General features: G+C 41.4%; 2 protein-coding genes across 2 annotated transcripts; one reads left to right on the top strand and one right to left on the bottom strand.

Annotated features, from left to right (window-relative positions):
* Positions 1 to 128: 128 nt before the first annotated feature.
* On the top strand, positions 129 to 23,132 carry LOC118417622 (WD repeat-containing protein 97-like). The gene is made up of 34 exons (XM_035823233.1): positions 129 to 243; positions 804 to 1,291; positions 1,895 to 2,050; positions 2,447 to 2,505; positions 2,630 to 2,687; positions 3,258 to 3,410; positions 3,981 to 4,048; positions 4,302 to 4,357; positions 4,623 to 4,785; positions 5,309 to 5,437; positions 5,887 to 6,065; positions 6,535 to 6,630; positions 7,175 to 7,413; positions 7,654 to 7,726; positions 8,023 to 8,205; positions 8,608 to 8,746; positions 9,157 to 9,263; positions 9,764 to 9,914; positions 10,319 to 10,394; positions 10,879 to 11,037; positions 11,412 to 11,469; positions 11,912 to 12,040; positions 12,645 to 12,901; positions 14,432 to 14,552; positions 15,268 to 15,300; positions 15,629 to 15,885; positions 16,353 to 16,505; positions 17,113 to 17,279; positions 17,731 to 17,887; positions 18,465 to 18,575; positions 19,426 to 19,456; positions 19,833 to 20,019; positions 21,644 to 21,717; positions 22,171 to 23,132. The coding sequence occupies exons 2-34, from the start codon at positions 914 to 916 to the stop codon at positions 22,374 to 22,376; spliced, it is 4,563 nt and encodes a 1,520-aa protein (XP_035679126.1). The 5' UTR covers positions 129 to 243; positions 804 to 913; the 3' UTR covers positions 22,377 to 23,132.
* A 179-nt stretch (positions 23,133 to 23,311) lies between these two features.
* On the bottom strand, positions 23,312 to 25,917 carry LOC118417621. The gene is made up of 3 exons (XM_035823231.1): positions 25,747 to 25,917; positions 24,448 to 24,648; positions 23,312 to 24,318 (listed from the first exon to the last, which is right to left on the bottom strand). The coding sequence occupies exons 1-3, from the start codon at positions 25,867 to 25,869 to the stop codon at positions 23,842 to 23,844; spliced, it is 801 nt and encodes a 266-aa protein (XP_035679124.1). The 5' UTR covers positions 25,870 to 25,917; the 3' UTR covers positions 23,312 to 23,841.
* Between the last annotated feature and the right edge of the window lie 278 nt (positions 25,918 to 26,195).

A 26,195-nucleotide genomic window follows, 5' to 3' on the forward strand; every position in this document is an offset into this window, starting at 1 on the left:
GCAAAAATGTTACCACTTTCACTTTGGAAATGCAAGATATGTGTTTCATTAAGATTCATTTGTAGATTAGTAAATATATGAGACAAATAATCTGCTGATGAGGAAAAAGTATAAAAATGTATCATGAATGTTTAATGAGTGCATTACTTTTTCATAAATTTCAGTGATGAGGTAAGTCTCCCGTGATGCCCCACGGGCGCCATGGTGATAAACAACATGGCGGTAGGAGGAAACTTTGCAAAGGTAACTTCAAACTTTCTGTTGTTTTCTGCAATAATACGACTTTATTTCCGAGATTCGAGTAATTGCAATAATATGCAGTATTTCATAGATCACTTAGAGCTCCTATGTTTATGAATTAAGATGTTAAATGTACTAGTTTTCGATGTGCAAATATGTAGGTCAAACTTGATTTGCAGTTTTGCTGCGCTTTTGCAGTTTTGCTGCTGCCTTTTTGACAGTTTTCTATGTGATTTCCACAAGTTTAGCGAGCTAGTAAGGGGTTACTTCTGTGCTTCTTAGTATCGTTACTTTCATAGACGTAATAATTTAGATCTCAAAGACGTGTATATCTACGACAGTTACGAATATGTAGGTACATGAAATGTAAATAAACAATTCGTAATTTCTGACAGACAGCAAACATAACCAACGCGATGGAACAATTGCCAATCAAGCATTTCTTGAGAAACATTTTATTTCGATTCTTTTTTTAGATTTTGCTCCCTGTTTCAAATAGAAGTTTATAGATTATGTGTTTTGACATCTAATCTTATGTTATTGTTGTTGTTGATCTGCAACAGGTGATCAACAACATGAACCAAGGTCACCAATGCACCGCCATCATAGCCAACAACTGATCTAAAAACAGCAACAAATTGTTTCATCCTGAGGAAGAAGAAAAAACTTCACCATGGATGACATGCCCAGGACGCGCGGCAGCACCATCACGGCGTCCGACCGGGGACGCGACTCCGCGTACGAATCCCGGGAGAGAACGTTCATGACCGATCTGAGCGACCGGGACCTCAGTAGTATGAAGCGCGAGCGGACGTTCATGAGTACGCTGAGCGGGATGTCCACGCCCGGCGGGAGGAAGAGGGATCCCGAGTTGGACAGGGAAAAGGCCAGGATGTACTGGAAGTTACTGCGGGACTCCATCAAGATGGGCATCGAGGCCGTGAAGAAGGCGGACATGAAGACTGTCGCCATCCAACACGGCATGCACCCCGTCAGGAAACTCAATCACGACGAGTTCATCAAACATGTCATCTATAACAAAAACACTCAGGTCAGGGTCTTGTACAGCTTGATCTATGCTAAATTTTATAGCCCCACCCACTTCGGGCAAAATGTAAACATGCAAAGCAAAAATATAGAAATATGAAAATATGAACAAGTTACAGCTATTTCCCTAATGGTTGAAAAGATTAGTTTTCAGAATCTGTTCCCCAATTTTTGGTTTAACTATAATAAGTAACGGAGCATTGTCCACCTGTATGATTATCTTCAGCCCTTGGGCCACACAAGGCCCCTGCAGTAGGGGGCTAATAAGATGGTAGTTGTGTGTGTTCAATTTCTATTCTCTTTGTGAAAAGTGTTGACTGTAAAGGAAGAAGGTTGCATAATTTTTTTAAAAATTCTTTTTAAGGCAAGGACACATTACCTGATAGATTTTCAGTAAGGTATATGGATTGCAGAATACGCATGCTGACATGAGATTGAGGGGTCAAGGGTTCAATTCCCATGCCAGCATTGCTGGCTAGATGTTACAAATGTATGTCCTGATATGATGATGAATGGTAAGGATAGTTTACACGACTTTCCTTGCTCCTGAATTTTCCTCACTGGATTAAGATATGTTCTTAATAACTTTTTGTTTTGTTTTCCCCAGGAATACCTGAGTGTGGACACAGAGTCTGTGCATGTGTTTCACCTGGACGGCAGGAAGAAGTACAGTGTTTACCTGGATGAACAGGTGGACAGACTCCTGTACTGCAGCAAGGTCAACCAGTACGTCACCTGGGCAGCTGGGGAAGATGAGTTCAAGGTAAGATCTGAATATAGGTTGAAGATCAGACAAAATAGGTGCAACACACATGTCCAAGTTGTCATACCCAAAAACAGAATGATTCTCAAACTTCTGAACATAATTTCATCAGGTTGGTCAAATGTACAGGTCGCGGTCACAGAAGACAAGTGGTCGCTTTGGCCACATTGCTTAAAGCTTGTGTCTATGGGGAAAAAAATCGGGACCGGCCAAAAGCGGTCGTTATAGGCCGATGGTCGTCTTACGGACGTGGTCGCTTAAACAAGTTTCACTGTATGTAGCCAATGTAGGGGTACTAAAAGTTAAATGCTGTTGAATATGATTAAGGATATCAGCAAAAAGGATTTTATTGTACATGAAAGTTGATGATGTTGCAATGTTCTTGTTCCCTTACAGCTGTTGAATTCTGAGTTTGAATTCCTGTCATGTGGACAGTCACCCTACCAGATCAAATGGTGAGAAAAACAATTTCTTTTGTCCCTTTTATGTAGTTACAGACAACCTTTAGAAAAACAGCTGTGGTTGGTTAAAGAAAAACATACATTTTGATCAAGAGTTGTTTTTTTGTTTGTTTTCCAGCTTGATGTACAATGATAACACCAACGAGGTGGTTACAGCAGGGGTGGGACACATTATGGTAGGTCAAACAATCCCAGGTTGTTGTTTTACATAATATATACTACAATGTACTTGACATAGAAGAAGTGTCATTGTTGTTATGCTGTTCACCTTGTAGTGCCTAGTGGCACATACTAGTAGGTCAGCAATATTCCTTACTGTTTCTGTAGCAGGGTATATTTTTACAGGTACAAGTTGCTAGCCTTTCCCCATTTGATGTGCATGAGGCACCCCCTCAAACAATGGACGCCCATTTTGCGTCTCTTCCAAAACAAAGGTGCAGCCCCAACCGAGATGCCCTACCCAGGATTTGAACTGGGCTCTCTCCAGTAAAGCCTGCATCACAATCCAAACAAATGCTGGCCAAATTTTTAGATTTAGAGTTTTAACTCCCAACAGACGAGCTGCTAAAAATTACCTTAATCCCTAGTAATCGCCAGGACATTGACCATACTTTGGCCAAAAATGCCAGTTTGGAGCTCACGTGTCGGCTGAGCTCAGTTCTCCATTTGTGACGGGGGCTTAAACAGCTAATTGTAACCAAATGAAACTCTTCACGAATCATGAATGTTGTCTCATATTTGCACAGTGCTGGTGCTTCAGATACTGTAACAGGTACCTGATCCAGAGGAAGGTGGTTACAGAAGGGCTGACGTCACAGGACGTCTTCACACACCTGGCACTGGAGGACACAGCCAGTAGACAGCAGAGATGTTACGCTGTCTGTGGAACAGCTGTAGCTGTGAGTTACACTTTCTTATGTTGTTTGTGTTCACATTGAAGTGCCTCATGACACATATGGCAGCATATTTCCTTGCTCTTTTTGTGGTAGGGTATATTCTTCCAGTTAGGGGTTGCTTGCTCTTCCCCTTTAATGTGCTTGTGGCACCTCCTCAAACCCGGGACTCCCATTTTACATCCCATCTGGAAAATGGGTGCTGTCTCAACCAAGATACTTTTCCCGGGAATGAACTGGGGTCTCTCAGATACCAACTAACTGGAACCTAGAGCTCGCCAATGAAGCTGCAACCAGTTGAGCTACAGGGACATCCTTTCTTAAACACTATGGACAAGAAACTGTCTTTGTTATCACAACAGTGTTATATGATTTATCTTAATTTTGCTTGTCTGTTACAGTGTTTTGCTTGAGTTTCATATCTATTTTCAACAGCAGAAGCTGGAATTGTTTCTTTAAACTCCCTAGAAAAATTATTCCTTTTCCAAAGTACAAATAGTCCTATTATTTCTTGTACATCTGCTTGGTTGGTATGGTTTTATTTTTGTTTTTGAGTTTTTTGTTTTGTTTCTGCAGGTTTTTAATTTGTATCAGTGTCAGATGCTCTGCTACAGAAGGGATTTACATGCCAGAAATATCACCAGGTAAGGTGACATCTGTAGGTTTGTTATGTTTCACCCCAAGAAACATTCTGCTCTTGTTTCTGTCCTGTGTTATGATTTTGCTGCTTTTATCTCCTCAAAACATTGGTTTTCATAAGGTTAACAGCAACTTTAACTAAAGGAATTTGAAGTTTTTTTGGGTACTTTAACTTATTTGTTTTCAGAATTAAGTTTGCTTCATAACTTCTTGGATGTCAAAAGGGTAACCAGAGTTTTGTCTTGTTTCTCTTTTCAGCCTGTTGTTCTTCAATCCACTAAAGAACCTGATCACAGCATCGAAAGATGGTTCAGGTAGGCACACAATCCCTGCTTATTATGATTGTGTATTGACAACTGGAGTCCAATATTGCGATTTAAGTTGCATCAATTTTGGCGATGCCCCAGGGGCGAGCCTAATAGTATACAGTTAATGCCTTAAGTTAGTGGGGATTTTTTTCACAGTATTGGGAGAAAGTGGAGTGGTTTCAATGTTTATAGTCGTTGAAGTTCCCAGTATTTTCACATATAGGTAACCTGTGGTAAGGCCTTTTATTGATGTGATATTTGTACTTGACAGTGAAAGTGTGGGATGACAACTGGGGCCTGCGGATGGTGTTTGTGGGGCACACTGGGGCGATCACGGACCTCGTGGTTTATCCGTACGGTCCCTTCATCATCTCCGCCTCTCAGGACTGTACCATCCGCGTGTGGAGCCTGGAGACGTGTGATGAAGTCGACAAGTAAGTACTGTAAAAGCCTTTAAGTTCACTGGGATTTGATTTCATAGAAGGGAGAAAAAGGAGCATTTGCAAAGTTTTTAAGATCATGGTAGAAACAAGGGGGTAGACAGAAGAGAGAACAAGCGATCTTAAGGTGAAAATGATGAGGTCTCCACAAAAACCGCAATCATTAAACCACCATGAAATTTAAACTTTTACAGTAGATTATAGTGCATACAAATGCAAGTTGAGTGAGTGCACATGTCATTGCATTTCGTTGACTAAAAGCTCAAGCATTTTCTGGACATACATAGAAATTGATTCTACCAATATGTACTTACAATCATCAAGACTTAGTGTACAAAGCTAGAATAGTGTTCGAAAGCTTGCTTTTAAGAACACAAAGGCATTGTGCATACTTGAGCTGCATTTCACTGAAACTCACATTGAATGTCTTTGGTTTTCCTATCATCTTCAAATTTGGTAATCTTTATTAACTTTGTAACCCTTAGCTAACCATTTTGTGCCCCCCTCCCCACTACAGGATTGACACAGAGGAAGAGGTGGCAGGTCTGGGCTCCATTATCAAACAGGACCACGTGTTCAGCTACTGTAGCTATCATGTAGACCTGTGGAGAACACAACACATCCACAATCTCTTCACAACTATGGGGTGAGTCTGGCTTTTCCCACCGAGGCACCAAGTATTAGATATTTTAAATTTAGGTCAATTTAAGGGTCTTCATTGTAAGATTTAAGCGGTACAACTGACAACATTCCGGATAACCTTTGTGTCATGACATTTACAGACAATGTTTAACATGTTTTACATCATACATTTGCATCGTATGTCTTTAAAAAGCAGTGCACATTGTCCCCATATTTTCTGGTGGCACAAATAAATACCATGTGTAAACAAACTGGGTGCATGTGGTCAGGAAAGTGTAATATGCTTGAATACTCTGTGCTTGAATGTCACTCCTCAAGTATCATTAATATTGCAAAGCAGTAAAGTCGATACAATTTATCATATGGAAAATGACAAAAACTCTGACTTTGAGTATCTTTGATGAAACTTAGCAAACTAATGATAACAACTGAAAATTTAAACATTTCCTACAGGAGTAAAGTGAAGTCCATCAAGTACACAGAGCACAAGGGTCAGCTGCCACCCAGAGCCATCTGTGTGTGCGAGGACTCTGCGGTACGCATCATCGCTCCGGCCACGGGAAACGTGCTCACCACTGTGCTGCTGGACAGCAACAGGACCATTGTGGACGCTGTGTACGCCGAAGCGGAAGGTACTGTAGATTTCTAAAAATTTTTGTTTTGTAGTTCCTCTCCACTGCAAAATTATGACATTGCGTAAATGTTTTCTTGTGCTACAACATACGACAACTGCAAAAAAACACTCATACTGCAGAAAAAGGTCAGCAAAAGACCGTATCACTCCTTTCTTCATCTTAATGTGCAACTTTCTGACAAATGGATGTAAATTACTTTATTTCAACAGTAAAATTCGCGTATGTTAGAATTTGCCAAAAGTCTACAAAAAAGGATGTAGATAATTTGATCAGTAGAATGGTTCTATGTTAGAGTACTTAAATGTAGACTGTCATATGGCTTTTGTCAGTAGTTGAAGCTGTTCTTTTGACTTATCATTCAAGATTTTGGAGGGTATGAAAAGCAAAACACATCAGCTTTATATCAAGCACTGTTACAATGTTGTGTTTAGTATCTACATATTGTAAAATGTTTTCCTTGTTGCAGAAACCATGTTTGTTGCACTTGACCATGGAGACCTGGTGAAGGCCTTCACCACCAACAACCCTTGTACCATCAAGGATGTCTTCCGTCCTAGTGAACGTAAGCATTCAATCATTTCTCCTAAGTTTTATACTTTTTTTCATGTCAGGCAGCTTTGTAGACTGATCCAATAGCCCAGTCCAGCTCTGTCAAAATGTGGGAACGCAAAATGATAACATAAACTTGGAAATGTTTATGGACAGCCACTCTCATTGGTTGAGTCATGAATTGCAATGCTATCATTGGCTCAACTGATAATTGTGATGGACTGTCAGGATCGGGTATTAGGTATCATGTAGAGTTTGAAAAAGGGTGATGGGGTATTTGGGGTACATTTCTACATGTAAATGCGATGTTTTACTGGCTAGCAATTCCACATCTAGGTGACGATTATGTCAGGGATCCGTTCCTGGGCTATCAATTTGTGTTTGTGTATCTATATCTAGATTATCTTTGGTTGCAAAGTCCAGCCAAGAAGAAGAAGAAGAAGATCTATGAGTATATTTTGATGTAAACTGTAACTTTGCCAGTTTTGTAGCCAGGGTTGTAAATGTATGGATGGATGGTTTGAATTCTTTCTCTAACACATTACCCCCCTCCCCAGGAGGAGAATGGTACAACTGCCTGTGTATCTATGAGTATGTGGTGAACCCGGCTATCCAGTATGTCACCTGGCAGAAGACCCTGAAGGCAGACAGCGAAGGAATTCTCGCGTTACGACCCAAGAGATCCATCGTCCCTTCTACCACGTACACCAACCGGACTATCGTGCTGGGAGGGCGTAAGGACGGACACATCGCTGCCTTAGACTGGGAGACTGGGCTGCCTTACTTCAAAACTGATGTAAGAAATTTTGCAAGGACACACTTATTCCTTTTATGTTATCCACGATTACAGGTATGCAACTGGATAGGTTTAGAAATGGTCAGATGTTTCAGGTAGCATCCACTACCTTTTATCAGGGATAGGTTTTGGTTATTCATAAAAATATCTGTTGTGTAAGTATGAGATACTGGAATTTCTTCCATACCACACCTTTTTCTGATTGATGTGAAGATATGACCAAACACCTGTCTCCTGTAGGCCCATGGTATGAGGGGTGTGATCAGCATGGTAGCAAACTACAAGGAGAATCAGATCATCTCTGCTGGCAGAGGTACGTATATATACCACCTGCATGCAAGCTATTAGTAGTTGTAAAGTTTGAGTTGTGCAGGGATTGCTGATGTCTATGTCAGGGATGTCCCTGTGGCTCAACTGGTAGTAGCCTCAAAGTTGAGCTCCTGGTTCCAGTTAACAGTGGAGATCTTGGAAAAATATACCCTGCAATAGAAATGGAAAGAAGATTTGCTGTCCTATGTATGTGCCACTATGCACTTCAAGATGAACAACAACAACAACTACCTCCTGTGTTGCCCATGTTACTAATGTTCTTTCATGTTTTGTCCCCAGACAATGTAGTGAAAGTGTGGCGGATTTTCCCGTTCTCGGAGGAGGCTCTGTCACCCCTGATGTCGTTCTACTGCGCCCAGCCGCCCCTGTACATGGCCACACTGAAGGAACGCCTGTGTGTGGGGTTCCAGGAGCCGGCTACGGCCACCTACAGTGTTGTCATGTATAACCTGGTGGAGAAGAGTAAGTACCAGCGTGTCAAAAAACAGTGCATCCTATACAGCTAGTTCAGTAGAAAATTTTCTGAAATGAAGTTGATCTATTATATAGAGCAAAAGAATTGGACCCAAATTTTCAACTGTCCAACTCTTTGTCAAGGAATGAGCAACACACCGCTACTCTGATGAGAAAAAAGTTAAGTACCAAAGTTTCAAGACACCCTACACTGCTAGTCCTGAAGAAAATGCAATATATTTTGAAGTGAAGTTGAACTGTTATTTCCAGAACAAAATTTTTTTAACATCTAACTCCAGTCTTTGTAAAGGAATAAGAAATCCACTGCTTCTGTGGCATTAAGTTATGCCAAAAGAATGCTTGATTCAGTGAGAAATGTTAGATTATTCAAAATGCCTTGTCCTGTTTCAGATCGGTTCGACCACCGGCCAGACGATGACCACATTGATGACATCACCGCATTGGCGTGCTGCCCCAGGATGAAAGTGTTTGCTTCCTCCAGTCTGGACGGAACTGTCAAGATTTGGAATGAAGAGAACAGTCTCATCAGGTATGCTAACTGTACAAGTTCTCAGGTACCAAGGTTCTATGTAAACCACCAATAACTATAATCTACCAATGGTTTGGTCATTGTGATTGATTATCAGGGATGTCCCTGTAGCTCAACTGGTAGTAGCCTCACAGTTGAGCTCCTGGTTCCAATTAGTTTGTAACTGGGAGCCCCCGGGTCAAGTATGGGGAGGGCATCCCTGTCAGCTACACCATCTTTCAGAAGACGTTCAAGAAGGTGCCTCAAGCATGTTACAACAGCCTAAGATGGGTACCTACTAGCCGTACTACAAGGTGAATTGAATCGTTAACTGTGTTGTGCTTTGTTGTGTAATGTAGTAGAAAGACATGTGGATGTATGTCCTAGAAAGGTACTGTAATGAAATAGATGTACTCTTTCTTTCCTTACAGGATAATCAAGCTGAACGTTGCTCCACACAGTGTTGCCTTCTGTAGTCAGAGGGGGGATCTACTGGTGGGCATCGGGAAACATCTGCACAGGATAGAATTTAACCACTGTGAGTATGCACATGTGTGTAGACATACTGACAGTTTACTTGTTAATCTGAATAATACAAAAACTAACTAAACCACAGACTAATTTTCAAACAATTTTCTTTCACGGTAATTTTTTTTCTTGTTTCATCAAAGTTGGAAACTGCAACATTGTTATCTACTACTATTACTAACACAGAACTTTCAGTTGGATGGACATTGCCTGCAATAAACATCCAAGACATAGTCAAAGTTAGGGCTCTCTCCAGCATCTGTCCCTTAATCCCTTGAAGAAATCTTGGTATTTGGGGTGGAATTTTTTTGAGAGATTTGAATGAAGAGTGCCATATGAAAATTTACCCCTCAAAATAGAAGAAAATGCATTTGAAAGAATCAAAAGTTCCAAATTTACCAGACCTCCTAGCTTCCTTACAGCAATAAGACCTTAATATGGAGCTCCATCAAACTAACATAACAGACAAAACTCTAGAGACAGAGTTCTAATGTTTCTTCTCCCTTCCAGACATGCCCAAGACGTACATCTTCCGCATGGTGTCCATGCAGTTCCCCGAAGCCTTTCAGGAGGAGCCGATATCCTTTAACAACGAACACTTGAACCAGCTGACACCAAGAGACGTCAAGAGACTGAAAAATGCACACTCATCTCTCTTCAGGTAAGCTGGGATATAAAGATACATGTAGACCCATAAAGGTAAGGTAAACTCATAGCATTTTTGAGGCCTTAGGGGCAGTGAGTTCTTATCCTCTGTGTGTAGGCAGGGTATTGGAAGGTGGAGCCATCCCTCTCCTTCCACTGCCTTTTCCCTCCACAACAGAACTCAGGTGCCCATTATTACACCTGGGTGGAGTGAGGAAAGTTGTTTAAAGTTGCTTTCCCAAGGACACAACATGTAGCCAGGAGATGCCTGGAATCAAACCTTTGATCTCTTAATCTTGTGTCTGGATTATTGCATGTGTTTGCAATAATGGTAGGAATGTTATACCGTTGTAAAGTGAGTGTTTAGTCCTTTTGAGAATTACAAATTGTAGTCTGATTCCAGCTGTGCTTTCCCCACAGATTTGACCACTTTATGGACATCCTGAGTGTAGAGGAAGAAGAGGAGCTACACAGGGAGGAGAGAGAGAAGGAACAGGTAGAGTTTGAGAATCAGAGTATTCATTTATCTAACAATATTGTCTCATCAGACTCTAAACATGTACCACATAGGTTTAGAGATGGCTTTTGGAGAAGGTCAGGACAAATATTCTACATTTGCTTGCAACTATATTTTTTTACTGTCTAGGAATGTCTGTGGCTCAACTGGTAGCAGCCTTGACAATTAAGCTCCTGGGTCTAATTAGTTGGTAACTGGAAGACCTCGGTTGAAATCCTGGGAAGTGCATCTCAATTGGGGCTGCATCTGTCTTTCAGAAGGGATGTAAAATGGGGGTCCCATAATTATGACTGGACAGAGCCGCATGGAAGCGCGGTGTGAAGACTATCTACTGCTGCCTGCCCCTGTATCAGGGATCCCAGCAGCAGTATAATCAAATAATGGATAATACTATTACTCCTACTACATTTATACTAGGGTGTACATGTATTTTCAAGTCTTGTTGCTGTATTTTTCTTCCCAGATCTATGCAGTATTGCAGGCACGAGACAACGAGCTTCTCAAGATCAAAAGCGGAGAGCTGACCAGACAGAAGAAGCCGAAGCTCAACAAGAAGAAAGTGAAGAGTGAGGCTTTCAAGAAGTACCTGGACCTCTTCTATAGGAAAACACACGATATCAAGGTGGGAACTCCTTGGAATTGTTTTTGTGTGAAAGAAAATCAGTTGTCTGGATGTTAGTAAGATGGCTTATCACATTGAGGAGGAATATCACTGGTTGCAATAGATGGTTAGCTGTGAGTTCAATCCCGGGTAGGGCATCTCGGTTGGCGCTGCCACCGTCTTTTTTGAAGGGACGTAAAATGAGGCTCCCGTGTTTGAGAGGATAGAAAACCCTCCCTGTAAGAATATCCCTTCTGACAGAAATGACAAGGAAACTTATGAACCGTATATCTAGGCACTACAAGGGTTGGAATAAATTAATGAACGAATGACATGGGCGTAATTGCATGGCTTAATCAATTTAATGGCTTAACAATCTTGAATGTCCTCTCTAGGTTAAAGACCCTGATGACTTTGACCCTGACACGTACTTCCTTGAGCCACCAGAACCAGGTAAGGTTTACTCCTGTCAACCTTGTTTTCCTGGCATTTATAACATGCATGTGGTGTGATCTTTTATATTTCCTATATATATGTTTTTGACATTACAATGTAATATATGAATGGTAACATTTGCAAGCAAATGCATTATGTTTACCTTCACGTGGTCACGCCTAACAAACCACTGCTCTGTTTATCCTTTAAACACATTCATATACTGGTATGTGGTGACCAGCCCCTGCACCTCTGTCCTGCCACTTGCTACATTATTTAATCCAATACCACAGTGTGTCTGCTACTTTGCCAGCAAACATGGTGACAGCTGTCTGGTCCAGGTCATTGACCTTATTTGCTTGGAACAGAAAAGGGGAACATATGGAGCAAAAACAATATGTTTCCCTTTCGTAAACTTTAAGGTAAATGTGAAATTGACAATTTTTATGTTGTTTTACAGATGAGGACCCCTACATGCCGGAGAGAGGTCCCCTGGGGTTCTTCCCTCCCTCCACAGCTGCTGTGAAGTCCGTCCCCACCACTGCTGCATCACTGGATAGGGACAAGAAGATGTCCAGGGAACCTACAGGTATGGGACATGGGACTGAGCTTTGTCATTATCTCATTATACTTGAGTAGTGCCAGTAATCTTTTGAATATATGGTGAATGTTTTTTTAATGAAGACAATTGCAAGTTATGCCCAAATTTTAGTCCACATAGGAATTTTAAACCCAAAATATTTACCAAATTGAACTTCAGAAATTAAATAAAAGCCAAGAATTGTTTCCATGTATTTTCATTAATTCTAACAGTTATACTGTAAATGCAAAAAAAAAGTTCTAAATGGTTTTAAGTTTGTTTGTGGTGACCTCTTCACTGACATCACTGCAAAAATGTTTGGTATAGTATGCATTATACAGTATTCTGATGTTTTGGAAGCAACTGTTCTGTATGTCTGTAGCACCCTTGCCAAGTCGCTAAAAGATGGTTTCCAACTGGCTGTCTGTAAAGGCGCCAGTGTTTCTATTACTGTATGTGACTATTCCATTACTGTGTGGCAATATGTGTCTATAGCAGCACAGTTTTTCCTTGGTGTGAGATTTAATTTTTGTAGTAAAAGTAGTAATGATAAACATTGGTTGTGATGTTTACTACCAAGAGCTGACTGTTGTTTCCTATATATGAATACCAGGAATACAGTCCCTACCAGAGGGGCCAACAGAGGAGGATGTAGAGGAAGTGAAAGAAGAAAAGAAAGAGGAAGAGGAGGAGGAAGAGAAGCCCCCGATGACGTACGTGATCAACCCCAGCGGCTTCATCCCTAACTCCATCCTGGTGCGGCTGCTGTGGCCTGCTGAGGAGATGGAGAAACAGAAGAAGGCACAGGAGGAGTGGAAACCTCCGACACTCACCGCCGAGCAGCTGGCACAGATAGAGGGGAGCAGGAAGGTGGGTGGAAGATAGAGAACACTCTTTTTGTTGTCTTAAAGGAACCCTAAATTTCAGAATGGGGTCTGTGATATTTTCCAATAGATGACAATTTTAGGGAGTAAAAAAATCTGGGGCAATAAGAAAAAGTCATCTTGTTATATGTTCATTGGTAGTCCTACAGTTCACCACAAGTGGGATTCAGCGAAGCAAAAGGTCTTCTGATAAATGACTGCTTTTTGCTTTTTTATACTTATTCCATTCAAAAATAACACGGGGACCAGCTTCTGGAGTTAAGGGCCACCTCGTAACACTTATCAAGACTTGACTCACACTCATTGTATTAGAATTTCTTCTGCAATGGAATAGGGAAGATCTAACTGCACTAACTTGTAAATAGATGGTTTATCTCTTACGTACTTATTCAATGAAAATCATGAAGTTTGCTATAGATTATTCCAGCTAGTCAAGTTATTTATGCCCAATTTTAGTTTACACATTCCATCACACTAACTTTTTTATTTCAGAATCTGTATTGTTTACCATTACAGAACTTGTAATGATTGATCTTTAACATACTAATGAATTGCTAGTGCACCTTTGTAACTTCTGTTTAGTTAACTGATAAAGCTTTACTCACATGTCATTCCCTCATGCAGACCTAACATTGGTACCTTATAGTTATACATGTATGCTATTGTCATACTAACACAGTCCTTAACTACTAACATCCCTTCAAACATACCAGGAACACCAGCTTCCATCTTCTGCGGATGCAGAACTCTCCCAGTCCACTCCCTTCAACTATGAGCTTGCTCTGCTGGTCGTTAACAAGTTTAAAAGCCGCAGAAAAAGACGCGCATTGCTGCATCAGCTTAAGACCGAACTTAAGACCAGAACGGATCCTTCAAAACCAGTCGACAAGTTACCTTTAAGTTCCTCCTTGAAGAAACAGAATTTTTCTGTGCCGTTAAGTCCACAAGTGAGGAAAGAGGACACTTTGAGTGTTCTCAAGAAGAAAGCTGACTATACTACAGTACCTTTAAGGTCTCCTGAGAGGCAACTGGACACCAGTTTGCCTCTAAGTCCGCTCGGGAAGAAGCAAGACACCAATTTACCTTTAAGCTCACTCGTGAGTTTGGAGTACCTGTAGCTGTGACGTGACTGTGTATCGTAGCACCCTAGTTGCTGTCAATGCATGCACCTGCAGTTCTGATACAAATTGCAAGATGGCACCACTACACTGTGTACCTACTGAGAAAGCTCACATGTATGATTTTGCATCTAGTCGGATCATGGTACCAGCACAGAGAAAGTAGTTTTGTGTACGTGTTAGAACTGGCACTTCAAATACAATACATTGTTACATTGTACTCTCACAAAATCAAAGCACAACATAAAAGAAGCTTGCATGTTCTCAACACTACAAGACACCGTATTACAAAAAAATGTTCACTGAAAATATGGAAAGACACTTGACCTGTGTTATAACACACAGAAATGTACAGTTGACATTGCTGTATCTCACCTCCACCTTGTATGTATACCCAGAAACCCGAGTCTGTGGAGGATGAGTTTGAGGATGAGGTGAAGTCCTGGTCAGATGAGGAGGAAGAGCCGACGCCCATGCTCTCCAAACTCATGGAGAAGGCCAGGAAACCCCCCACCCCAGGTCAGTAGTGGGACATTCCCCTGTGCGGAGCCTTGACGATACAACGGTCCATGAGGAAGCTCTAATGAACTGGGCTGAGGTTTCCACTTTTGTGGGAGTGGCCTCTAGCCAGCTGTCATCAGAAAATCAGCTTTACCTAATTCAAAAGTAAACTTTTAGGCATTTTTCTGATTGGCTGACAGCTGGTTAGAGGCCATGTATGCAAAGTGGAAACCTCAGTTCAATTTACAGTAGCAGAGTCTCCACAAGTTTTGTTGTAAAGGCGAGTCTATGGGTAAGCGTATGTTGTTGAAAGGACTGAACACTTGCAATAATAGTCTGGTATTTATCCCTGTTACAAGTACTTGGTCCCTTCTCTAATTGCAATTTGTGAAGGGACAGAAGGGACCCGGTACCTTAGACCCAATTTCTATGTCAGAGATGGATACCTGAGGTTATTGTAATAAATGGTACATGCTGACTGACTTGCTTTCATATTAGGACAAATATGGTACAGTCAAACCTGTCTTTAATGACCTTTTAAGGGAGTCAGTTACAGTAAACAGGTGACCACTAAAGACAGGGTGGTCCTTCTGCAAGGGTAGTCACTAGTACAGGTTTTAATGTTCTTCTATCATCAGACAAATATCAACTGTTACGTGTTACAAGTCAGAATCTCTGTTGTATTGGTGTCAAACATTTAGCCTTTTGTTAAGATTTTATTCTATTCATTCAGAAACGGAGGCAAGATTTCTCATCAGCCAAGCCAGTAAGTTACTAGCCGACAGGTTTTTGTGTGCCTTTACTCTCTGAGGAAGGTGGCTGGGTTCTTAAGCATGCTTAAGGTGTAGGTCTCTTTGAACACAGGGCTCGACAACGTCTAAAAAAACGCAACCGCTACCACTTGCATGCAAATTGGAGTTGGTGACAGCTAAGCTGGGAATCAAACTCATGATCTTCTTCTCCTTTGGTGAACTTGCTATATGGCTGCTACCAAGACATGCTGGAACCCCTGACGACACTATTCCCATGTTACTCTGTACCAGTTGGAAGATACATTTTTGTTTGACTTACTGTTTCCCTTCCCTACCATGCAGAACCCACGCCAGAACCCTCGCCGGAACCTCCGCCCCCACCCAAGCCCAAACGTGAGATCAAACCTCGTCAGCCAATCAAGAAGCTGGTGACCAGGCCGCTCACGCCACCCAAACCCCCCACACCGTCACCTCCCCCGCCCCCGAAAGTGCCGACACCCCCACCCCCCTCACCGCCGAGACCCCTCACCCCACTACCTGACTTCATCTCACAGTTTGACGGGACAGACTGGTACAAGCAGTTCTTCTCTGACCCCAAGGTGAGACAGGAATCTGTTTTGGAAAAGAATTATAAAGAGTATACTCCATAATACATGCTGGTTCCAATCTACATGTATGTGACTTTCAATTTGGGAAGACATGGGAGACCTGATAAATCTACCTAATGGAAAACATTTTGTATCAAAGAATAGGAAATAAGCGGTGTCCTCAAGACCCGCCCCCCCATCCAGTCCAGGGCTAAAAATTTGCTTGTGGGGAGAGACAGAAAATTCACCTATGTAAAGAGAGATAAAAATGTTAACTCCATGACAGGAAAATACATCGGATACTGAATGCCTTTTACCCTTGCTGCCCCCCCCCCCCCAAAAAAAATTACATGTTATACCAAAATGCTGACCGACAAAATTCTGTTTTGTTGCCATTTTTCTTACCAGCAGTATATATTAATGAACAATGGATCTACAGACCAAAATAGGTCATAAACAAGTTATTTCTGTGTGTGTAGTCGATCTCCAAGCCGTGGACCATGCAGTCGTACCTGAACAACCTGCTGCGGGTGCTGAAGATCGCAGACTGGCCGCACAAGGCGGGGATCCTGGACGCCATCACGCTGCTCCACTCACAGGAGAACTTCACTAACATCGCTGACATTGTCAAGGTCAGTCAGCACTCCAAACATTAGCATCATCTTAGCTGGCACAGATACAAAAGACATCAAAACTGGAGGTTCTACTGCAGTATCGGTCTAAGAAAATTCCAAGAGCAAATTTGGTGAAGAGTTTATAGATTCATTTCTACCAAGTTTCTACTGTCAAACATACACCTATAACTGTTGTTTGCATGAAGATAGGATTTTAAACTATTATTGGGAGTCAGATACTCTACCAAAAAGACTCCTTAGCAGAGAAATGAGCCATTGTTTTGCATATTGCCGATTCACAAGTTTTCGCAGACAATCGGGTCCAGGTTCAGATCCAGACCTGGACCTGGTCCTTTGGACCTGGATCATACCTGGACCTGAATTTTCTGTACCGGTACCTACCCCTAGCATGAAATGTTCTGGAGATATAGGCTTGCACACACACACACATGCTCAGCAAAACTATACCTCCATTTTTATGAAGTTGATAACTTGAAGTCTAAACAACACTGTAGGTTTTGTCTTGAATGTTATGATTCCAAAGATGACATTAGGCACAGTAAGAATGGGGGATATGTCTGAGTCTTCTGAACATCTCTTATAGCATTGTTGTTTGTTTTCTCAGGTTGTTTTGGATTTCCTGGGCGGCCCGCCTGCCCCAAACATACGTGACCCCCGTGAACGCCCATTTGTGGAGTCCGCCCTGAAACTTCTGAACGCTCTCCGCATACAGAGCAAGGAGTTTGTTCTAGAGCTGATGGCCCTCTACCTGGAAAATGACTCAGAACTACGGTAAGTAGATATCAATCATTTTCACACTAGTCCTCTATGACATATTGTTAACTTGAAAGTGAAGCAAAGAGATGTGCAGCAAGACCGTTTATTTTTTATATGGCGGCTCTGGCTTTCCAATATTCTGTGCTTATTTATGTCCACATCTTAAGGCTCATTGACAAATGTGTGGTTAAAGTTAAATAAATGAAGTAAGTTATAAAAGTAAGATGTAGTTAAACCTCAGTAGGCTAAAGACTGGAACAGAAAACAATTTTCTTTCTTCTGTACCATAATGATAATCTCCCAATGCTCCCTTATTGAAGCTGGGTACTCATTTTTGCCTGGGCCAGAAATGCAGTAAGTAGGAATGGTGTCAATTGCCTGTCCAAAGTCACAACTTTGGGCCTGCTTGGGATTCAAACCCAGGACCTTTAGATTCCAAATGAACAACCCTAACCACCTGTTGCAGCCTCCTGATCCACCGTATCCTGGGTGACATCGGCATGCAGGACCCCCACAGGTACTTCTACAGGGAGATGGACACCTGGACAGTGTCCGGAGAGTCTCACGCCATGTTGAAGAACATGGCCGAAGGGTGGCTGGACACCTGGACCGGCAAGTTCAAGGTGAGAACACACTACAAACACTTTATACTTTACCATAGGAAAGCTCATTATGATAAGGTATTGAGTTGTATTCATGATTCCAGGCCAATCTCTCTTTCTCAGAAATGTGGTAGTACATGTACTTCAGAATCTGCATTGTTTTCCAGACAATGTCTTTGGTGCCAAAACTAAGGAGAAAACGTATAATTCACATCTTATATTATTTTGCCTGTCAGATTTAATTTTGATATGTAACCAGAACTCTCTGTCATCTTTATAGGTAGGACATTCTGCAAAGAATTTGGATCTGACATCTTTGGCATTCAAAAGGTTTATTATGTTAAGTGTGTGAAGTTTCCATTACATCAAAACTATATGGACAATTTCAAATTTTGTCATACTTGTGAGTGGCATGATTTCCTCTTCTGTTTGTTGTGACTAAATACAATGCACCAATTAAACCAAATGCCAAAGATGTCAGCAATGTTCAGCAACAAAAATATAGACAAATAAAAATGCTGTTCTTCTATAGGTCAACAGGAGGCATTGTATGTTAGATGAACAAAGACTGACAGAGATGTTCCTTTGTTATCTGTAGGTGCACCTGCAGGCCACTATTGACCAGCTGAGGTCCGGCGGTGTCCAGGGGATGACCAGACTACCCACCAGGCCAGGCCGGAAGGGCAAGGGCATCCTCAAGAAAACTCCTGTAAGTAGCTGCACCAAGTAGCTCTTTTACATTGTATATTTCCTTCTCCCACAGTACTTACTGTTTTTCCTGTGTTTGTTGATTCTTTCAATTCTTCTTCACTTTACTGGTGCAATGACTAAGTGGGTTAGCTGAGCACACACCACTACCAGCGGACTAGCCCCCTACTGTGATGATTGCACAAAGTTGTGTGGCCCAGGGTTACTGAAATGGAGATGGGCACTGCCCTATGCACCATCTGGTGTGGGAAGGAATAATTATTTAACTAACTCACTCACTTGAGACAAACCTGATTAAGAAAGGTATATCTGTGTTTGTATTAATGAACTATTACAACCCTTGTCTGGCTTAGCACTGGCTGGTTTAATATGTTTACTTGAATGTAGTTTTACAGTTATGACAGTCACTGTATCATGTAATGATTTGCTGCATTGGTTTGCAGGGCTCGAAATTCATTTTTTGGATTATGTGCACTGGTGCACCCAGCTTAAAAAATTGGGTGCACCAAAAAAGTTTTGGGTGCACCACTCAAATCTAAGTAATAACCTAATAATAAAACTTAGTCAAATTCTTAAACACGTACAATGACAGACATTTTTATTATCTTTCTAACACTTAGATGTCAAGAATATGATGTAAAAAATCAGATGTATTATACTTAGTATAGTATACTTTGATATCTTTACGTACACAAACGTAAGAAAATATTTGGGTGCACCCTGTGCACCCACAGAAAATCATTGGGTGCACAGCTCCAATTTTGGGTGCACCTGGGTGCACATTCACCCAGTATTTCGAGCCCTGGTTTGGTATATTTGCATCCTATATTGATGGTACACCTGTGTTTCAGGATGAAAGCGAACCAAGGAGACGGCTTTCTGGTAAGTCTACTGCTTATTTACAAGTTGTTACATTACATGGCACGCTTGTGAATGATAGTTGTGCTTCATACATAAGCAGAGAGAGGACAACAATGATGTTAAAAGTGTATGTCTAAGCTTGGTATAGAATCAAGGCCAAAACATTTACCAAGTACCAAAACATCTTTGCAACAAGTTTATTTCTAAAGATAAGCCATGGTCCACTGTTCACTGTACTTACCAAATATCCCAAGGGGATTCCCTCTGGCTGGCATATTTCTTGTGTACATATATTTTGACAATGTTTATATAGTGCCTGGCCTGCAATCAGCAAAAAATCACCTCATTAGTAAAACTAATTGGTGATGTACATTTTAATATTTTTCCCCTTCACCAGTTACCATTGACGCCCCGCCTGACCAGTCAGCCATCGATCACGCCCAGCCGATCGAGGCAGTGAACTACTTCTGTGAGCTGGTGCGGGAGGAGGAGCTGGCCAGGATGAGGAAGGGGCAGGAGAAGGTCCCCACACCTCAGCCTGAGGGGGCCAAAAACACTGTACTGGTCCTACCACACATTCCCAGGTATGTGTTATTTGTCATAGAGCAAACTTATGGTGGAGTGTGTTGAAAGTCCCCACCCCTCAGCCCGAGGGGGCCAAAAACACTGTACTGGTCCTACCACACATTCCCAGGTATGTGTTATTTGTCATAGAGCAAACTTATGGTGGAGTGTGTTGAAAGTCCCCACCCCTCAGCCCGAGGGGGCCAAAAACACTGTACTGGTCCTGCCACACATTCCCAGGTACGTGTTATTTGTCATAGAGCAAACTTAGGGTGGAGTATGTTGAAAGTCCCCACCCCTCAGCCCGAGGGGGCCAAAAGCACTGTACTAATCCTGCCACACATTCCCAGGTACGTGTTATTTGTCATAGAGCAAACTTAGGGTGGAGTATGTTGAAAGTCCCCACCCCTCAGCCCGAGGGGGCCAAAAGCACTGTACTAATCCTGCCACACATTCCCAGGTACGTGTTATTTGTCATAGAGCAAACTTAGGGTGGAGTATGTTGAAAGTCCCCACCCCTCAGCCTGAGGGGGCCAAAAGCACTGTACTAATCCTGCCACACATTCCCAGGTACAGTACAAAGTTGTAGACCAAACTTTGGGTAGGGTGTGTTGTAGCCTACAGTATGGCCACATTTGTTGTAGGTCATCATATAATTTTGACCCAGCTGTAGAATTTTCAAGCAGGCTGTGACAAGAGCCAGTTGCTAACAAGGATTGTAAGGCAGCATTTTTTTCAAAACATTGCAGCTAAATTTTACAGGACACACGCACAACTATCCCAAGAATGCATTCTGTTTTCCATCGTACAATAATCGTACGACATGTAACATGGCTCTTAACTATGAATCATGTCACTTTCTCCTCATTGTAGTCAGATACTTGGTTTTCCTTCAGTCAGTCAGTCGTAGTCATACGGTGTATTACAGCACCATTGGGTTTTCCTTGAGAACAATTTTTTAAAATGTTTTAGTTGAATACTATGGGTAAATGCAGCACAATAACATAAACATGATACATGTATATTTGTTGATTTAAAGTGTCAAAACATCTTAAATCTCTACTTGTAGCTTCTAACAAAGATGTAATAATCTTGCTCTCCTTCCTATCTTCTCTGCATCTCTGTTGAAAGGAACTCATCTCAGGTACTGGAATAAGTAGGACAGATTATTGACAGATTCCTGAAACATTATACATGCATGTATATGGTAATGCCTTCCTGCTTTGATTCTTTAAAGTAATAGATACAACTACCTGTCAATTAGAGGCCTCTTCATCCATTGACCCCATGACCTAGACTGTCATGTCTGATTAACAACTAGTGCTATCTCCTCTGAACTGTACTTCCAGCAATTTTGACCTTTGCAGGCATCTCCCCACTTCCTGTCACTCTACTGACAGTGTGCTCAAATAATGATGGACACACACCCACACATAGCCCAAAACACATGAGTCACACTGTACACAGAGCCTACTAGTTGTGCATCCAGTGGATTTATGTAGTAAACCTGGATCTGTGACCATACAAAATATTTTCCATGCAAGTGTAGAAATCTGATGTACATGTACATGTAAAATTTACATGTAAACTTAACTGTGCCTTATACAATTGGTTATTCTGACTCTGAATATCTGTTCTCTGCAGTAAGGGAAGCCTGCTACGTTTGGGAGAGACCCACACCAGTAAATGTCACAGACACAGGGAGACGGGACTGGCAGGTGAGATATGCTATCTTAATTTCTGGGTAACTAAGAATACCCTGCAGTGGGGGGGCACAGATAAGGTATTAAAGGAGGAGACACTCTCACTGGAAAAAGACAGTCAAAACCAGTTGAATAGTCGCAGAACTGTGTTTCCAACACTAAGAACATTGTATCTTTCATGCTATTTTAGACATGTATGTCAACCAGATGTTAGCTTACTTTTTTAAAATTACTCCAGATCTGATGATAAGACATAAATCAATATGCACAAGCAATGAACTGACATGTTTCTGTTGATGTTTATTAAATGAAATGAGGAAAAATCTACACATTTGTCAAGTACATGTAATGTGACAACTCCATGTTCTCTGTATATTCTTAACAATACTCATTCTAAGAATTACACCAGACACGTCATGTACCTGTATACCATTTTGTAACCATAAAATTTTAATTTCTTTCCCACAGACGTCACCCTCCCCCCTATCCTGCCCAAGCGGAACCTGGTGGAAGGTTTCACCCCGTTCCTGTCCTTCCCCACCAAGAAGATCACCATGAACCCGTTCCCCAGCCCTGCCGACTGGTACTATGAGGAGCTACAACAACCCATCCTCATCACACTCAAGATGGCTCCCAAATACTTTGTCCATGAGCTCTCATATCTACATGAATGATGACAATGTTACAATGTGTTTGATTAAGATATCATTCTCCTGTATCCTATCTCCTGTAATCTAAGTAAATACAGTCAAACAGGTACTAGTGAAAACCTCTTTATAAGGGCCACCTGGCTCCAGCATTGACTCAGGCATTGTTAGAATTCTGCGTATGGTGACCACCTATCCATCGTGATCATTTTCTTTAAGTCCCTCAAGTACTAATAGTCAATGTAGATAGCAGAACAAAGGTAATGGTTGTATTGGGGGGACTACAGTATAGGAAAACTGTCTATCCCACCCCCTTGTAAAAGTTTTATGGACAGTTACAATGTACAGTTTGTATGTTATGTATAATGTCATGTTGTTGCATTTAAATGATTGACAAATGTCTTGTACTGTGTTGGTTTTGGACCTAGTATGGTGGACTGATTTTTGCTCAGTGATGCAAAATGTGCAAGCTATAACAATGCCAATGAATGCTGCTCATAAGTAGTACAATGTACATTTTTTTTCCTGTTTGTAATTTAACCATGTATGTTATACCCTTGAACTATGGTAAAGGTGTAGTCTTTCTTACAACTGTAAATATCAATGAATGTGGTGTAATAATTCTATTCTTGTAACTTACAAGTTAAGATCTATATGAATACAAAAGTTAGATATATGCAATTTATCAATGTGATACCAACATTTTATAGTGATGTAAATATAATGGAACAGTTGCATATCACACAGCGTTAAATCGTTCAAGATTAAATTATACTTACTGAAGCACTAGGAGTGTGTTCTTTTTTTTAAACCCTTTATATCATGTTATGATAAAAATTATTATAGCAATAGAGCGAGCTAAGGCCTGTTCACAATACTAGTATTCAAGTCCATAAGTTCTGTATTGACATTTTTTGGGGAAGGTTGTTTTTGACTTTGACCCATTGTACAGTTGTGCAGTCTGAACAAACTCCCAAAAATTCGGTCACAAACTTTACCAGAAGAAAATATGGGGCTCATATGAAATTGAATATACGCATACAGCGTAAGTGTGAAGGGGCCCTAGCACGTGTACCAAGCTCGCTGTTGACAATAATTGAAATGAGAATGTTTTTGATCCTCATTGAAATTCTAAACCATTAGGTATTATACCCTTTAGATATATCTAAAGCAGGTACCTCACTAAAGCTGCAGCATATGAACAATCTCGCTGTGGCCTAGTGATTTGATGGGTTTTAACGAATTACAAAAAAAAAACAATCTTGTTGCAATTTGTGTATTTTGTGATTTTTAAGTCATGTTTGTACAGTACAGTTTGCATGATATTCCCATTCTGAAGTCAAGGGTAGCACAGAGCTGATTTAGGAAGCAGCGACACTGCCAATGTACCCCAGTCCAGTGAGATACATGTACCCACTTAACTAGACTATAACGCTTCCCTGTTGCATACACAGTATGTTTATGCTTCCCCATCTTTTCCGATCTTAAACATTTAATAGAACATATCTCTTGCTTTGGAAATCCCCACCAGCACACAATGCATAACAAAAGTTAACATGCTCAGACTAACGCTCACAACCAGTGCTTGCCCAGGTGCCTTGGTGTAGTCCAAAAACCAGTAAGCGATATTCTCAGACCCAGTCATCTGGCCGACAGCCCAGTACACAAGGGTGGAAGTCAAATATGCAATGTAGAGTCCAGCAATATATACGTAGTCATTGAGACGAATTGGTACCCGGGATAAGAGGATGTCTACAATAACGATAACAGAGTTCACCACATGTGTCAGGATTGCATGCAAATCCCATCCATAGATATGACTGAGCAGGACTGCGTAACCAATGCTTGTGACAAAGCTAGCTGTGTATGTCATTATTGAGAGGGGCCGATAAGCTCTGAGATGCCAGGGAAGCTTGGATGGCTGCTGACGTGGGCTGTGTTGTGACTTTCTGGCAGCATTTTGGATCTTCTGAAAAGGAAAGAGGACTATGTCATGTAAGGCTCTGTAAAAATGAGAAAAAAAATTCACATTGTGCTTACAATTTGCCATACTTTTCTAGCACCTTAAACCAAGGGTCAGCAGGGATGGAAGACTGACCTGTACAGGGCGGTGTGCAGCACAGAGGGCAGCGCCCCATGTAAAATGCACGGCCAGGAGGGTGACAGACCAGTTGGATGCCAAGGAAAGCCACAGTAGAAAGCCAACTCCAAAGTACTGGACATCGCACCAGATGTAGTACAGAATGCCACCAGCCATCAGCAAACGGTACAGCAGGTACGGAGTCTGACTACTGACCCACTGTTGGCTCAGAAAGGAATTGATTAAGATGTGGAACATTACTGCACACAAGATATCATCTTAAAAGCAAATATGTGTATGCGGTTTTACCTCACTTTGTATGCCTTGAAGGCTTCAGCTTTCGAGGCTTTGCATTTTTCATTTTCAGTGATGATGCAAGTACTGCAGCTGTAATAGGGATACAGCAGAAGCCGCCTAATTGCACGGCCTATTTGTCAGTGAATTTCGTGGAATTATCCTGCTGGTGCAATAATGCAAAGTTATCCAGCTGGACCACACCGGTTTGGGATCTTTGGATTCTGTGCTGTTAACAGAAGTGTGACTATTAATACATTGTGCAATTAACTGGCTTCTTCTGTACAATGTCATGTTTATTGAAATAAATGTTTAGGCCAAATTGGCCCTACTTCTATTCCTGTACTTCACAAGGTTAGTGTGGATTTCCTCCTAGCATTGTCTTTTTCGTGTTGAGAAAATTCGTTTTTCCCACGTGTACATGTACTATACATGTAACGTTATGCCTAATAACTAAATTTAGATAAAATATTTGAATTTTGAACATTTGTTTTTCTTTCCACATTTTGATAGCCTGGGAAGAAACTCCTCTCTACAAACTATCAAGGAACATTATCATACTATATAGGTTGTCGCTAATCAGAGCTTTTGATCACAGACTCATAGCTCAGTCCTTTAATCACTGTTATAACTGTACTGGCATCGTTTGCCTCAAAAACGATCATGTGGTTGTGAAATATAATGGTGGGGAAAGAGGAAATACTCATCTACGTTAACATGCAATGCTCAGCACAACCTGACTATAAGGTTATTTACCCCCAAACACTCCTTTACCATCTGAAGAATGTGATTCACAAAAAACTGAGATTATTTCCAGTCATTGTGTTATTCTTCCAAAAGATTCTGTGTAAGGCCCAACAGTTAAACAATAGTAGACCTACTAGTACTAGGGTTGGTACCAGCACATGTCCGTCTTGCAGTGAAGTTTTCACTGTGTGTACAAATATATGGCTCCTAATGTGGTAGGGACACATAACCTGTAAGTAGTGATATAGGTAAGATACTTGTTCAGGTAAGCCTTACCGGACAGGTGTAAAACACAGACGGGTCCACCGTGTCATCCTTCGCTTGGGAGGAATTGTCCTGACGATGTTTGGGACGGCCGCTTGCAGCTGTGACATTTTGACGACGCTTCCTCTGAGCCATCACTGTGTCTAAATGCTTTAAGTAACAGGTTGATGTGGACAAATTTAAGAGTGCTTTATGATCTAATGGAAGAGGCAGGAAGCACCAAATGGTGGGTCGGAGTGGCACGTAGTGTGGGAAAATGACCAAAGGTCATTCTGAGTACTGCATGATAACAATGATAAATAAACAGCGATGCCCATCCCCCTATCTGATGAGTTTAATAAGTCACACAGTTGTGCAAGCACTTACAGTCCACTGGTAATGATGTGTGTTCAACTACATTGTACCATACTACCCTCTCTCTGTGCTGAGTGCACAGCACGCCCAGATGATGATGATGATGT

This window comes from Branchiostoma floridae, chromosome 6, assembly GCF_000003815.2.
Source record: "Branchiostoma floridae strain S238N-H82 chromosome 6, Bfl_VNyyK, whole genome shotgun sequence".
NCBI classification, from domain to species: domain Eukaryota; kingdom Metazoa; phylum Chordata; class Leptocardii; order Amphioxiformes; family Branchiostomatidae; genus Branchiostoma; species Branchiostoma floridae.

Coding starts and splice junctions, on each gene's coding strand:
- LOC118417622 (XM_035823233.1), top strand. CDS start 914: ATGGATGACATGCCCAGGACGCGCGGCAGCACCATCACGGCGTCCGAC. Junction 4,358..4,622: donor AGCATCGAAAGATGGTTCAG/GTAGGCACACAA, acceptor TGTACTTGACAG/TGAAAGTGTGGGATGACAAC. Junction 20,020..21,643: donor GTCCTACCACACATTCCCAG/GTATGTGTTATT, acceptor TGTTCTCTGCAG/TAAGGGAAGCCTGCTACGTT.
- LOC118417621 (XM_035823231.1), bottom strand. CDS start 25,869: ATGGCTCAGAGGAAGCGTCGTCAAAATGTCACAGCTGCAAGCGGCCGT. Junction 24,649..25,746: donor CTGTGTTTTACACCTGTCCG/GTAAGGCTTACC, acceptor CTGAGCCAACAG/TGGGTCAGTAGTCAGACTCC. Junction 24,319..24,447: donor CTGCACACCGCCCTGTACAG/GTCAGTCTTCCA, acceptor TTTCCTTTTCAG/AAGATCCAAAATGCTGCCAG.